General features: G+C 35.6%; 1 protein-coding gene across 1 annotated transcript; it reads right to left on the bottom strand.

The window, feature by feature from the left end:
- Positions 1-271: 271 nt before the first annotated feature.
- Positions 272-940, bottom strand: LOC131875285 (uncharacterized). Its single transcript, XM_059219365.1, has one exon. It carries the CDS (start codon positions 938-940, stop codon positions 272-274), a length of 669 nt encoding a protein of 222 aa, XP_059075348.1.
- Between the last annotated feature and the right edge of the window lie 14,820 nt (positions 941-15,760).

The raw sequence follows: 15,760 nt of genomic DNA, 5'->3' as shown, positions 1-15,760 counted from the left end.
CCTCACTCCCAATATTAACTTGATCATACTTTGAGGAGGTAGAGATAGACTTGTTTTTCTGCTTCAGGTATTATCATGCCAACTAAAAAGGTCTCCAAGAGATACTATTCCTTTAGGTATCTTGTTTCCTTTCAACTGCACTATTTTCGCTTCATTTGCCTCATTTCCTAGTACTTCATTATTCTCATTTTTACCCCCTTCAAAATAAAAATGAGCAAAAGATTTATAATTCTCAAGGAATTCAATTATTTGTTTGTCATCATAACACCTTCTAATGCTCGACATTATCAAGAATGCTAGGTTTGTAGATTACTTCTACTTGGAAGGTCTTATCCACAAAATCAGGATGAGGCAAGAGTAGAGAGGCTGAAATAGCCAATGAGTCCACTCTTGTGTTCTTACTTCTTAGAACAGATTCAATTGAGAAAGCATCAAAGAATTCAATGGAGTCCCAAACCGTGTTTTTGTAATGTTTCAAATGACTATTCTTCACCATATAATTTTTTCTAACTTGTTTGACAACCAGCTCAACATCACCAATTGCCTTCAACTGTTTAATCCCCTTTTCTTTAGCTAACCCTAAACCAAGCAAAAAAGCTTCATATTCTGTAGTATTATTGGTATTAGCAAGTTCTAATTTGAAGGCATGTGGAAACTTGTAACCATCTGGTGAAACTAAGACTACCCCTACTCCTGATCCAGCATTGGCACAACTTCCATCGAACTCCAATGTCCATGACTCATCCTTTAGGCTAGGGGTAATTTGATCTAAATTATTATGAGGTTTTGACAAACACATATGGGTGCCAAGCCTAGTTTCAATAAATAGGATGTCATCTCTAGGGTCTGCAGACTTCAACACAGTAAAGTTAGCTTTAGGCTCAGGAGTAAGGTGCATCTTTTTCCCTTCAAGTGGAATTAAAGCATGAGACCAGTCCATTTGAATTTATCCTCCCAAATCTTTACAAAAAATCCTACTTAGTAGCATCCCGTAGTTGGTAGGTATATCAGCCACTAATATGGTTAATTTCAATCTTTTCTTGGGAAAATATGTAAGAGCTACTTGGGCATCTTTAATTTGACCTATGATTGGAATTGAAAAAGTCATCCATAGAGTATCATTTTCCTTGGGAAGAGTTAATAGATAAACCTAAAGCTTGGGCTACTTGAGTAGGCATTACATTTTCAGAAGCACTAGAGTCAATAATGCAGTTGCTTAATCTAAAGCCAACAATAAACAAAGAGACATAGAAGGGCTCTAGTTTAGCTAAAGGGTCTTACAAACAAGGAGAGTCATCTTTAGAATTAGAATAGACTTGATCCTCTACACTGACTTTGTTATCACAAGATAATTGGGCATTGCATTGGGGTGATAGGGTTCCCTCTTTGACATATTTAACCAACCTATCCAATTCTTTAGGATTGAGCCTTAAATATTTGGCTTGGGAGATTTGGATTTTTGTATTCTTACAAGAATCAATTATATCAAAGGAACTAGGATTCAATACAATAGGGATAGAAGTAGAAGGAGTTACCTCATCTTGAGATTCTTTGGGAGTCCCTTGATCTGTTTTATTTTGTCTAGTTAAGAGAACCTTTAGGGTGGAAGAGGTATTACTATGTTCTCCTTTGCATGTTGTGATCGAGTGAACATGGTGCAGTTAGGGTCATTCACTTCTACCAATACATCTTCCTCATCAATATTACCAAGCAAGTACTCAAATATAAATTGGCATCGGCATCCTTGGATGAACTAGGTTCCTCTACATAGGGCTTCATGGTACGTTCACTAGTAGAGAGAAACTGTGTATCTTATCATTTCTAGGCATGTTCTTCCATAATGATCAGATGTTGAATGAAAAACACAATGGTTACTCACATTCAAGGATGAAGAAGAAGAAGGGTGACCTTCAATTGCCAACCTTGGACTCAGGCCAATTATAGTGAGCAGCTTATTTTGGACTGGCTGATAATTGTAATCCCTTCTTGAAACATCTATATAGAAAGTTGATGGACCTTTAGGAATCTGTCTCTTCAAGGTAATAATATTATTGGCTAATATTTGAATCACTGGATTAGTGGAATTTATTGGTGACAGTTTCCTAGTCTGTAGTTTTTTTTTCCATTTTCCTGTTGTAATAAGATCATCTTCTATTGCTATAGCCAAAGTTTGAGCAGCTTCTATAATACTAGCACCCTCCCTTTTAATAGTAAAACTTATATCAAGAAGTAGGGTGTTGATAAGCATAGCCTTAATCAAATGATCTCTAGATCTCATGTTCATGGAAATTCTATTATACAGTTTGTTAAACTTTGCCACAAAATCTCTCATAGTTTCATGTACTTCTTTCTTTGTAGAACCTAACTGAGCAACCAAAATTGAATCATCCTCAGCTATCTTGAATCTACTTTCAAACTCAATTCTCAATGCATTCCAATCATTAATGACACCATTAGGAAGAGAAAAGAACCATTCAACAGCAGGACCAGTCAAAGATTCTATGAACAACCTCATTGCAATATCTTCATGTTGCACTACCAAGATAGAAGATGTAGCAAAGAAATCCTTCAAATGTTCCTCAGGTGAAACTTTTCCATCTCCATTGAACTTAGGGATAATTTTCCCATAGCCTTTTGGGCACTTATGGAGCTAGGGCCCAGCTACAAATGCATTAGGACCTATTGCTAAACCCCATGGTATAGGTTGAGCCATGATTCAAATAGCAAGAATTGGGAAACAAACTTGGAGAGGTAATATAGTACCCTACAATACAAGGGCTATTAAACTTAGGGGAGAAGGAGGTCTATTAATGGTTTTAGTTCTTCGAACAAGTGGGAAAGCTGAAAAGTTAATAGATTCTAAAAATTCAAAATATTGATCAACAATCCCTTTTTTCTTATTAGCCCTAGTGTATCTTTTGGAAGCCAGAATTTAACTAACAAGGCTCAGAATCACCAACTTCAACTTGGATGAAGATTCAATTATTTCTAAGGACTGGTAAAGGGGGAACCTCTTTGGCTTGAATAACTACTCCTTCTTGATAAATATCCATATGCATGGCATGATCTCCAAACTCTTCTTCTTTTTCCAAAACAACTTTAACTATATGAAACTGGCGGTCAATCCTCCTCTTTTCCCAAGCAAGGTGTTGGAGAGTTACCACTAAGTCCTCTTGATTGTAAACCAGCCAATCTATATTAGGTTGTAACACAAGGGCAATCTATCTTGGTAGACCCATAAAAGACTATTATTCCACAAATGCCTCATAATACTAATCTTTATATATCCCCAGCAAAGTTTACAAAAATCTATGGGTTAACAGATTTGTCACCTAACTCTATATTCTCACACCCATGGAGATGACAAATGTAACCACAATTGAAACAATCTAACTAATTATTAACTAACTAATTCTATTCTTATTTTACAAGCTTGTAGCTACCTTCTAATGATTTTCAATGAATGAATAAACAACTCATATGCTTTTAACTAGAAAGCAAAAAAGGAAAGAGATTTTAACCAGAAAGATTTTTAAAGGCATTCACAATACTAGCTACTATTTTTAGATTTTTCATATTTTCAAAAATAAAGCTACTATGAAACACCATTCACAGATAATATTCCATAGCAACTGAAATTTAAAATCAACCACCACTTCAATATAAATTTACCAACTAACATCCATTTCAAAGAATAGAAAAGCATCCGCACACCATAATTTAAAGATTACAAATATGAAAGCCACCAGTAGTTCTTCTATATCAAAATAGCAAATAACCACATGCATAAAGGTGTGTTTTTGCTCTTATGAGAAAAACATTTTTTTCTCAAAAGATCCTCATCAAAAACAAAGTCCAGATATTTAAAACATGAAAGATAACGATTTCTTGAAGAAAACCATTATTTAAAAAGTCTTTAGGTTTCCCGGCCAATGATCAAGAAAAATAATTAAAACATTAAACAAGAAACTGCCACAAATTTGTTAACCAACAAATGTCAAATTCTATCATTGTCAAAAATCTGGCCACATTGCAAAACATTGTAAGATTAGGATAGCTAATAAAAAGAAGATAGTGTCAACATTTGAACCAAATGCAAAACTAGAACAGAATGGTACAAAATAAAAGAAGAAAGAGACAAAACAAGTTTGAATTGAAAAAGGGAAAGATAAGGCAAAATCAAGTTTGACTATCCAAACTGTCCTACATGCTAAAAGAAAGAACTTATGGGTAGTAGACAGTGGCTGGTTCAATCACATGAATAGGGATAAAAGGAAATTCACTAAACTTGAAGATTGGAATGGTGGTTCAATGAGGTTCAGAGACAAATCATCAATCAAAATAAAAGGCAAGGGTACTCTCAGCATAGATGGAAAACTAAAAGCACATGATGTATACTATGTGGAAGGATTGAAATACAATCTATTGAGTATGAGTCAAATGTGTGGCAAGGGATACAAATTTACTTTTGACTCCAAAGGATGTGAGATCAAAAAGGGAAGTAATGGACAGCTTGTTGTTGAAGGAAAAAGGATGGATGGTAATGTATACAACCTTAAGGAGTGTTTTTATTCTCAATGCATGATGGGGAAAGTTGATGAGAGTTGGTTGTGGCATAGGAGACTGGGTCACATACACTTTGATAACCTTGTTAAGGTAAGTAAGAAAGGATATGTTAGGCACATTCCTCAGATTGTCAAACCTGCCAATACTATTTGTGAGGAGTGTCAAATAGGTAAGCAAACAAAGGTCAACTTTAAGACAAAAGAGTATTCAACTACAAGGTCTTTTACGCTTGTACATACCGATTTATGTGGGCCAACAAGAACAAGAGCACTAAATGGTGTGAAATATTTTATGATGTTGATTGATGACTTCTAAAGAATGACATAGGTCACCTTCCTACAAGACAAGTCTCAAGCTTTTGAAAGATTCAAAATCTTCAAGAAGATGGTTAAAAAGGAAAGTGGTTATAATTTGAAATGTCTTAGATCAAACCATGGAGGAGAGTTCACATCAACTGAATTTGAATACTATTGTGAAAGACATGGAATTAAAAGACTGCAGTGAAAGACATATAATTAGAAGACAGTATTCAGCCCCTAAGACACGATAAAAAAATGGTGTTGTTGAAAGGAAAAATGGGACAGCCAAGGAGATGGCAAGAACAATGTTAAATGAAGGAAATATACCTAATGTATATTGTAAGGAAGTGGTTCATACTAGTATACATATTAAATAGAGTTCAGTTATGAGTAAACAGTAGAATGACACTTTATGAGTTATGGTATGATAGAAAACCCTCAGTGAAGTACTTCAAGGTCTTTGGCAGTAAGTGCTTTATCAAAAGAGATGAGGATAGATTAGGTAGCTTTGATTCAAGAAAGGATGAAGGTATCTTCTTGGGGTACTCTACTTATAGCAAGGCTTATAAATATTTCAACAAAAGACTAACGAGAGTGGTTGAGAGTGTGAATGTTAAAATTGATGACGATATGCACAAAGGAAGGAAAAATATAGTAAATCGGATTGAAGAATCATATGTGGAAGAGGAAGTAAAATATGAAAATAAAAAAAAGGAAGAGGCACCAAGAAAGACTCCAAATAAGTATGTTCAGAAAAATCATCCCAAGCATCAGATTATAGGAAACAAGAATAATGGTGTGCAAATAAGAAGCAGAGCAAGGAACAATGAACAAGTAAATTTATGCCTTATGACTGAGATGGAACCCAAGACATATGATGAGGTCATTAAGAGTGAAAAGTGGATGAAGGCCATGGAGGAGGAGCTACAGCAGATTGAAAAGAACAAAACATGGGAATTAGTTCCTAGACCTATTAATAAGAATGTCATTGGGACTAAATGGGTCTATAGGAAAAAGATGAATGAAGAAGGAAAAGTAATTGGGAACAAAGAAAGGCTAGTGTGCAAGGGATGTGTGCAAGATGAAGGGATAGACTTTGAGGAGACATTTGCACCAGTTGCAAGGGTTGAAGCTATAAGAATGTTCTTGGTATTCTCAGCCTATAAAGGATACAAAGTATACCAAATGGATGTTAAATCGGTATTTCTTAATGGAAACCTAGAAGAAGTGTACATAGAACAACCTGAAGGGTTTCAGCTACATGAAGATGAGAACTTTGTCTGTAGATTCAAGAAAGCCTTGTATGGATTAAAATAAGCTCCAAGGGCATGGTATGCTAGATTGGACAAGTACCTACATCAACAAGGATTCAAAAAGGGAAGTATTGATAGAAACCTATGCATCAAAATAGAAGACAATCATATGATTATCATAATGGTGTATGTAGATGATATCATCATTGGAGGCAATAAGGATACCTTATGCGAAGAGTTTTCTAATCAAATGCAGTATGAGTTTGAGGTGTCCATGCTTGGTGAGCTATCTTATTTTCTTGGTTTCTAGATTTCTTAGTTAGATAAGAGCATATTTATTTCTCAAACCAAGTATGCTAGGGAAATGTTGAAGAAGTTTAAAATGGAGGACAGCAAGTCAGTGAGTACACCTATGGTGACAGGATGCAAATTGAGCAAGGATGATGAGTCACCTAGTGTTGATCAGACCTTGTATAGATCTATGATTGGAATCCTATTGTATCTCACAACATCAAGGCCTAATATAGTTCAAGTAGTGTGCATGGTGGCAAGGTTTCAATAAGCTCCTAAGAAATCACATGTAAATGCAATAAGGAGGATATTTAAATATATGCAGGGAACATTGGAGTATGGTTTATAGTATCCAAAGAAAGGTGATTTCACCTTACATGCCTATACTAATATTGATTGGGCAAGATTCATAGATCATAAAAAGAGTACCAATTGAAGAGCCTTCTTCTTGGGTGATAGATTGGTCTCATGGCATGGCAAGAAATAAGAGTTAGTCTCATTATCAACTACTGAAGCTAAATACACTGCAACTGCCACATGTTGCTCACAAGTATAATGGATGAAGTAGACACTGAAAGACATTCAACTAGAGTTTTCAGACCCCCTTCCCATCATGTGTGACAACTCAAGTGAAATCAACATATCAAATAATCCAGTCATGCACTCAAGGACAAAAACACATAGCAATCAAATTTCATTATCTAAGAGAAAAGGTAGTTGATAAGGTGTTCAAGCTAGAATATGTTCCTATAGGTGAACAAGTGGTAGACATTTTCACCAAGCCACTACCTAAGGATACATATGAATATCTCAAGATGAAATTGGGGGTTGTTCTTCCCTCTTGTAAAATTTAAGAAGTTAATGAGAGTCATTGGTTCAAGGGTAGCCTATCGCTCCATCATTTTCATCCTTGAACCACATCCTGTTCTTAGGGGTAGAATGCATTTTACTAATAGGATATCAATTGGGGAGAAGAATATGTCTTGGTCAAGCCCTTTTCCATTGTTGTCAAAGGGGGAGAATATTAGCAACATGTGTTAACATCAATGCCAAAGGGGGTGTGTTGGCATTTTTGTCATTAATGTCAACAAGAGAACAATTATAGATAGGTGAAGCACGTAACATGTAGATTATTGCATGTGTTGTGGAGTTGCAGAAGAGATGTGTTGTAGGTTGTAGAGGAACTGGTAGTCACAAAGAAGTGATTTCATGTGTTACAGTGGTATACACAAAGTGGTTTCATGTTCTACAGGCATCCCATAGTGTGTCTAATCCATCACCATTAATGTGTGCAAGTTGCAAGATTGAAACATGTCAAAAATCCCTTGGTTTCTGTAGTTTTCAATGAGACATGGCATTTCAGCAAAGATCATTTTCATTTCTTATCAGCCTTTATGTTTTGTGTCAATAGACTCCCTTTTCGGTGTGATAGATGTCTAGTTTGGCTGACATGGTTGTTGGTTTTGTGTGGCATTGATCGGGTCTAGTCAAAATGCCTTTGTGCAAAGCTGCGGGGTTAGCTTCTTTGTGCAGGATCATCTAGTTGCGCAATTGAGCATTAATCTAGATCGTGCACTTGAAAAAAATTGGTCTCTATTTCATGTGGCATGATTTATATGTGTGGGGCCTAGTCAAACATCTTATCAGCCTGTTGCATGATTGAAGCTTGTTGCAAATGTGAAAGTGTATCACTTTTGTTCTTACTTTTGATTTATGGCCAATCTTCTATTGGCAATATGTTGGATTTGGTTAAGTGTTGTCATTAATGTCAACACTATATCCTAGTTGGAGGCTAACCCAGTTGGATCTATCCCAGTTAGTCTTGGTGATCATCTTGGTTTTGGCTATAACTCTAATCTGGTATGATCTAGTTAGAATTTTTGTGTTACTTCACTAAGGGTTTCTACTGGTTGGTGAAACGTGTTGGATTTAATCTTAGCGAAATTTTCGGTAGATGGAATTGTTTGGTTACTTGATTTAGGTCCATACTATGTAATTTAAATCATAATATTGGTCTGGTGATACCGTGTAATGTATTTTTTGTTATTATGGGTTTATGGGTTTAGGGTTTAGCCGACCTTGTCGATAAGGTTGATGATCTATATTTATAGGTGACTTATTCATGTAATTTGGATATCGATACATGGATGGGATCGATGGTTATGTCTGCATTATTAGAGGAAGTTTTATGTGTGAACAAGTGATATATCATTTGGTGAAGGTTTTTATATTGTAGGGTAGACATCTGCACTTAACCGAAACTATACCAAGCATTAGGAGATGCTACTTTCATAGTTCATTCTTTCTGAATTATAGTCCAATGTTTTTGTAAGTCAATGAGAATTCTTTTTGTGATGAGTAGTGAGCTCTAGGCGGTTGGCCTGATTGCAAGTGCAATCTCCATTCTAATTTCACATACTGATACAGAAGTATTATCTGATTGTGGGTAGGGTTTCCCACCGTGGTTTTTCCCTTTACTAGGTTTTCCATGTCAAAATATTGGTGTTGTGTGTATTGTTCTTTAATGTTCTATCCTTCATTGTGTTGGTTTCTTTGTGCTCCGATTTAATGGTTCTGATATACATTAGTTTTGATTTCTGATGGTAAACTAATTCCCCCCCCCCCCACCTCTCAGTTTACTCCCAATATCAAATATGTCTAACAATTGGTATTAGAGAAAGGTCCTCTCTATAGAAACTTAACCGCTTGAGGAGATCCAATGGCAACTGCATCTAGTTCTACATTCAATCCCTATTGGAAGGAGAGTCCTAGATTTGATGGTACAAATTACATTTTATGGAAGGGGTGAATAAAGATTCATCTTAGATGTCTTGGAGCTAAAGTTTTGGAGATAGTGGAGAAAGGGTATATACCTCATGATCCTAATTCTAGAACACCGACACCTACTGATGAGCAGAAGAAGGGTGAAAATGTTGTCAGAGAACTAAAGAAGCATTGTTAAGCGCCCTATATGATGAAAATCTATTGAATCTCATAGAGTTGGAGAATGCAAAGCTAATCTGGACAAAGCTTGAAACTCTTTATGAAGGTGACTAGGTTGTGAAAATTAAAAAACTTGAAGGTTTTTGGGTAAGGTATGAAACTTTGAAGATGGAAGAAGATGAGAAGATAAGTTCTTTCATGGATAGAGTAAATGAGATTGTTATAGGAATCAAATGTTGCGGCAGATCAGTTACTGAGGATGAGATAGTGTCAAAGGTTTTGAGAGTTCTACCTTCGGCTTATAAGATGAAGGCTAGTGCAATCAATGAACTCCAGACAATGTTAAGTACCCCTGTTACTAGAGATACACTGCTTGGGAAATTGACTGCTTTTGAGCTTGTCGAACTTGGAGATCAGAGTGCTACTAAAACTAAGACTGCATTTAAATCATTTGCCTCTGGTAAACAAAAGATAGATTGGAAGGAGATGTATTATAAAGATATGGAGGACATTGAAAGAGAAGAAAGAGAACTTGAAGAGATGGAAGCCCTAATTACTAGAAGAATTCCTAAAGGACCAGCTAGAAGTAAGTATGAAGGAAAAGTCCCTTTTAAATTTTTTCATGAAATAAGATTGGTTATTTTTATTCTAGATGCCCTAAAAGAGCTACTAGGAATCATGAAAGATTTGTGAAGAGTTATAAGCCTAATCTGGAATATCAGAACAGACCTAGATTCAGAAGGAATAAGGATAAATCATGTTATTATGTTGGTGATGATGATTTTGGTATTACTGATGATGATGATGATGATGATGATGATGATGATGATGATGATGATGATGATGATGATGATGATGATGATGATGATGATGATGATGATGATGATGATGATGATGATGATGATGATGATGATGATGATGATGATGATGATGATGAACCTGTGAGTAGAATCGGTAATGGAACTGTCTCCTGTAAGGTCTGGGTTTTTATTGCTATCAAGGATAATTCTCTGGAACCTATCATTGAAGAAACTCATACTCAGGAAAAGGCTTTAGCTACTAAAATTGAAGAAAAGGATGAATGGGTTATAGACAGTGGATTCTCACATCACATGATTGGTAGCAAGAGAAAATTTCTATCACTACAAGAATTTGATGGCGGATTAGTCAGATTTGGAGAGAACAAGGCATGTAGGATCAAAGGCAAGGAAACAATATCATTGGATGGTAAGAAAAAACTGATAATGTTTATTATGTTAAAGGACTAAATCATAATCTTTTAAGTGTAGGTCAGATGGTGGATAGAGGATTTCATTTACAATTCAAGGATGTAAAATGTAAGATCATCAATAGATCTAGACTGGAAATTGCTTCCGAAACTCAAATCAATGGAAACATCTTTCATTTGAACTCTGGTGAGAAATCTTGCTTGATTGTTCAGATTGATGAAAGCTAGTTGTGGCATAAGAGGATGTGTCATGTAAATTTTGATTGCATAGTGAAGATCAGTTCAATACAAGTTGTCAGAGATTTGCCCAAAATTGTCAAACCTCATAATCCGGTATGTAGAGAATGTCAAATGGGTAAGCAAGTCAGAACTTCTTTTAGAAGCATACATGATAAATCTAATAAAATTATTGATCTTATTCATACTAATCTGTGTGGACTGGCAAGGACTAAAATTTTTCAAGGTGACAGATACTTTATGTTACTTATTGATGATTATTCCAGAATGATGTGGATAGCATTTTTGAAAGAAAATCTAAAGCTTTTGAGAAATTCAAAATCTTTAAAGATATGGTTGAGACTGAGACAAGACTGAAGATAAAGTGTTTGAGATCAAATCAAGGCAATGAGTATTCAAAAACTTTTGTGAGAAGAATGGAATCAAAAGACAACTTTCTGCACCTTGGACTCCACAACAAAATTGATTGGTGGAAATGAAGAAAAGAACCATATTGGATGTGGAAAGGAATATGATGACAGAAGCTAAATTGTCTGATATTTATTGGAGGGAAGTTGTCAATATAGTTGTATACACTTTCAACAGAGTACACATAAAAGGTGATACCGGTAAGACTCCTTATGAATTATGGTTTGGTCATACTCCTACTCTCACTTATATTAGATTTTTTGGAAGTAAATGTAACATTAGAAGAGATGATACATTAGAAAAAATTTATCCTAGAAATGATAAAGGAATACTTTTGGGTTATTCTACCAAGAGCAAAGCATATAGATGTTATAACAAAATATTGAATAGGATAATGGAGAGCATAAATGTCAAGATGGATGAACATGGAAGTAATCAAATCAAATCATATGACTATGGACCGGAATATGAATTTATCAAACATGAAGCTGCTCAAAATAGTGAACCTGTCACTGCAGTAACATCAGAAAACTCAATTGTGATAGAGGAACAGTAGAAAGACTTGGTAAATCAACATAATTCAAAGACTCCCAGGTATGTGAAACTAAATCATTCTGAAGATCAAATCATTGGAGATAAAAGCAAAGGTGTGATGACTAGGAGAAGGCTAGCTACTGAAGAGATATGTTTGATTTCTCAAATTGAACCAAAATCATTTATTTAAGCAAGTAAAGATAAAAATTAGATAAAAGTAATGGAAGAAGAATTAGATCAAATTGAAAAGAATAAGACATGGGAACTAGTTCCTAGACCTAAAGACAAGAACACTATTGGAACTAAATGGGTTTATAGAAATAAATTGAATGAGGAAGGTCAACTTGTGAGGAACAAGGCTAGATTGGTTTGCAAAGGTTATTCATAGGAAGGAGGAGTTGATTATGGTGAGACTTATGCCCCGGTTGCAAGAATTGAAGTGGTAAGACTTTTTCTTGCTTATGGTGGACACAAGAACTACAAAGTATATCAGATGGATGTCAAATGCGCATTTCTGAAGGGAGATCTTGAAGAGGAAGTCTACATTGAGCAACTTGATGGATTTTCTTTATCAGAAGAAAAGGACATGGTTTGTAGATTGAAGAAAGCTTTATATGAACTAAAACAAGCCCCTAGGGCATGGTATGCTAGATTGGACAAATATATTTATGAGCTTGGTTTTAGCAAAGGTGATGTTGATAGTAACCTATATTATAAAATTCAGCATGATGACATGCTGATCATTGAAGTCTTTGTGGATGATATCTTTTTTGGAGGAGAAGATAGTCTATGCATGAAATTTGCTAATGATATGAAGAATGAATTTGAAATGTTTACGATTGGTGAGATGATTTTTTCTTAGGTTTCTAGATTACTCAGGCTGATAAAGGTATTTTCATTTTCCAAACTAAGTATGTGAAGGAGTTAATTAAGAAATTTGGACTTGAGAATTCCAAACATGTCGGTACTCCTATGATAACTGGTTGCAAATTGTCAAAGGATGATGAATCCCTTAAAGTGAACCCAAGTAGATACAAATCAATGATTGGTGGATTATTGTACTTAACTCGGACTAGACCTGATATTATGAATATTGTTTGTATTGCCTCTAGATTCCAGTTAGATCCTAGAGAAACTCACGATATTGTTGTTAAGAGGATATTTAGGTATTTGGCAGGTACAACAGACCTTGAATTATGGTATCCAAAGAATGATGACTTCAGATTGTGTGCATATATAGATTCTGATTGGGAAAGAGATGTGGATGATAGGAAGAGCACTACCAGTGGTGCATTCTTTCTTGGGAAGAATTTGGTATCATGGCTTAGCAAGAAACAATCATGTACTTCATTATCTACCATTGAAGTGGAATATGGAGTTGCTACTACCAACTATACTTAGATTTTATGGATGAAATAAATGCTAAAAGATATAAGAGTAAGTTATGATGAGCTTGTTATTATTCACTGTGATAATACTATTGCTATTGATATGTCAAAGAATCTTGTATTTTATTCTAAATCAAAACACATTTCTATAAGGTACAATTTCTTGAAGGAAAAGGTTGAAGCAAAGGAAGTCGGATTGGTTTATTTGCCTACTAAGGAGCAGATTGTAGATATTCTAACTAAACCATTGCCTAAAGATACTTTTGAATATCATAGAGATCAGTTGGGGGTTTCCAACCCTCCAAAAGAGACTTAGAGATGTAGGAATGCATCAATCCAATAATCTTATCAGATATTTTATTTCATCTGGGTTGATGAGATGATGCTACTACTTAGAGGGAGTAGTCAATTGTTTGGTTCAATATTTTTTTTTATTTGGTATCCATCCTTTGTCATTGATGTCAAAGGTGGAGAGGTGGTATTCATGTGAAAATCAGTCATATCTTGGCACTTGGATGTTTTTCACATTCAGTGTTACCGTCAATGCCAAAGGGGGATATTGTTGGTAATATGCTATATTTTGTTAGGTGTTGCCATTGATGTCAACACTATATCCCAGTTGGAGGATATCTCAGTTGGACCTATCCCAGTTAGTCTTGGTGATCATCTTGGTTTTGGCTATGATTCTGATCCAATATGATCAGATCTCTGGAATCGGTTTTGGATGCTTACTATGGATGGTTATTTGTTTTCCATATTCTATTGGTTCATGTTTTGTGCCCCGATAAATATCACTTATGTTCTCGGTTGGTATTTCCCGGTACTGGTTAGATTTACTGGTAAGTGATATTTGGTGTTTTCATTAGACGATTTTGGTCTGTCTTATGGAATCAATTTCTATCATGTTGAAGGTTCTTCTTGATCATATTCTAAGTTTTTGGTGAATTTTCATTAGATGGCATGCTATTATGGTGGTCCTATTTGGATCTAGTTAGACTTTCTATGTTACTTCACTAAGGGTTTCTATCGGTTGGTGAAGAGTGTTGGATTTGGTCTTAGCAGAATTTTCGGTAGATGGAATTATTTGGTTACTTGATTTAGGTCCATGCTATGTAATGTAAATCATAATATTGGCCTGGTGATATCGTGTAATGTAATTTTTGTTATTATGGGTTTATGGGTTTATGGGTTTAGGGTTTAGCCGACCTTGTCAATAAGGTTGATGATCTATATTTATAAGTGACTTATTCATTTAATTTGGATATCGATACATGGATGGGATTGATGGTTATGTATGCATTATCAGAGGAAATTTTATGTGCAAACAAGTGATATATCATTTAGTGAAGGTTTTTGTATTGTAGGGCAGACATATGTGCTTAACCGAAACTGTATCAAGCATTAGGAGATGCTACTTTCATAGTTCATTCTTTCTAGATTTTATTCTGATGTTTTTGTAAGTCAGTGAGACTTCTTTCTATGATGAGCAGTGAGCTCTAGGTGGTTGGCCTAATTGCAATTGCAATACCCATTGTAATTTCATATACTATTGCATAAGTATTATCTAATTGTGGGTACGATTTCCCACCGTGGTTTTTCCCTTTATCCAGTTTTTCACATCAAAATATTGGTGTTGTGTGTACTTGTAGTGTCATAAAATTATGACCCTATCAATTTACAACTGCATTAGGGTCCTCATGCATGTGAACTCGAATCCTCTAGCCTAATCAGAGATCAGAGAGTGCTCGGCTTGTGAAAACTGCTTCTTCTTTGGCCTCCGCATCACTCTATCCACACTTTGCCCTAGAGAAAGGGGTAGGACAGGGGTGTGGTTCCCTTGTCCCCCCTTCGATAGAGGTGTGGTTCCCTTTTCCTCCTAGGAGAGGGGCATGGCACCCCTATCCCTACCCTATATTGGGGTAGGACCTTTCTAGTCCAAGCATTGTGGGTTGTGCAGTGAGTGGGAAATCTCCCCGATGTTGGCCCGTGACAAAATTCAAATCCTTCAAACATGTATTTAAGGGGAATTCATCCTCTCAATTGCATAATTTCAATAAGTGTAATTTTGATAACATCATGTTGCATAAGCGATCTAGCATTCAACAACATTCAAAGATTTAATCATTCCCTTCCAGCATTGAGCATTCTCAAGTCTCCCTTCAAGGCCAGGTGTTGCATTCAAGTCAAGGATTCAACCATTGAAGTGGAGATTGATTTCAACATTCAATTCCATACAAGAATTTCTATCAACATTGCTACTACAACCTCCCTTCATGTGACTTACAATTCAATATTTCATTTACATCTACTTGCAAGTACTTTATTTCATTACTTGGTTAATTCCAAAACTGGGGTTTGACCTACAAATCCCCAATCCCAACACATTTACCTCTCTTTAATGTGTGTAGGTTATAGGTGTGTAGTTGTACTTTTGGATTCGGGCTTCATTTGCAGAGGCAGAAAAACCCTTTTTGTTTCACGGATTTATCGAAGGACCATGTATATTCCCACCACAGCCCAGACAACTTTTCGTCAAATTTGCATGATGACTTTGTCTTAACATTTTACTACCAAATCCAAGTGCACAGCTTCATCCCATATTCCTATCTCAAG

The sequence above is a fragment of the Cryptomeria japonica genome, chromosome 4, assembly GCF_030272615.1.
Source record: "Cryptomeria japonica chromosome 4, Sugi_1.0, whole genome shotgun sequence".
Lineage (NCBI taxonomy): Eukaryota > Viridiplantae > Streptophyta > Pinopsida > Cupressales > Cupressaceae > Cryptomeria > Cryptomeria japonica.
The sequence above is the reverse complement of the archived record's forward strand: the minus strand, read 5'-3'. Positions and strand labels throughout refer to the sequence as shown.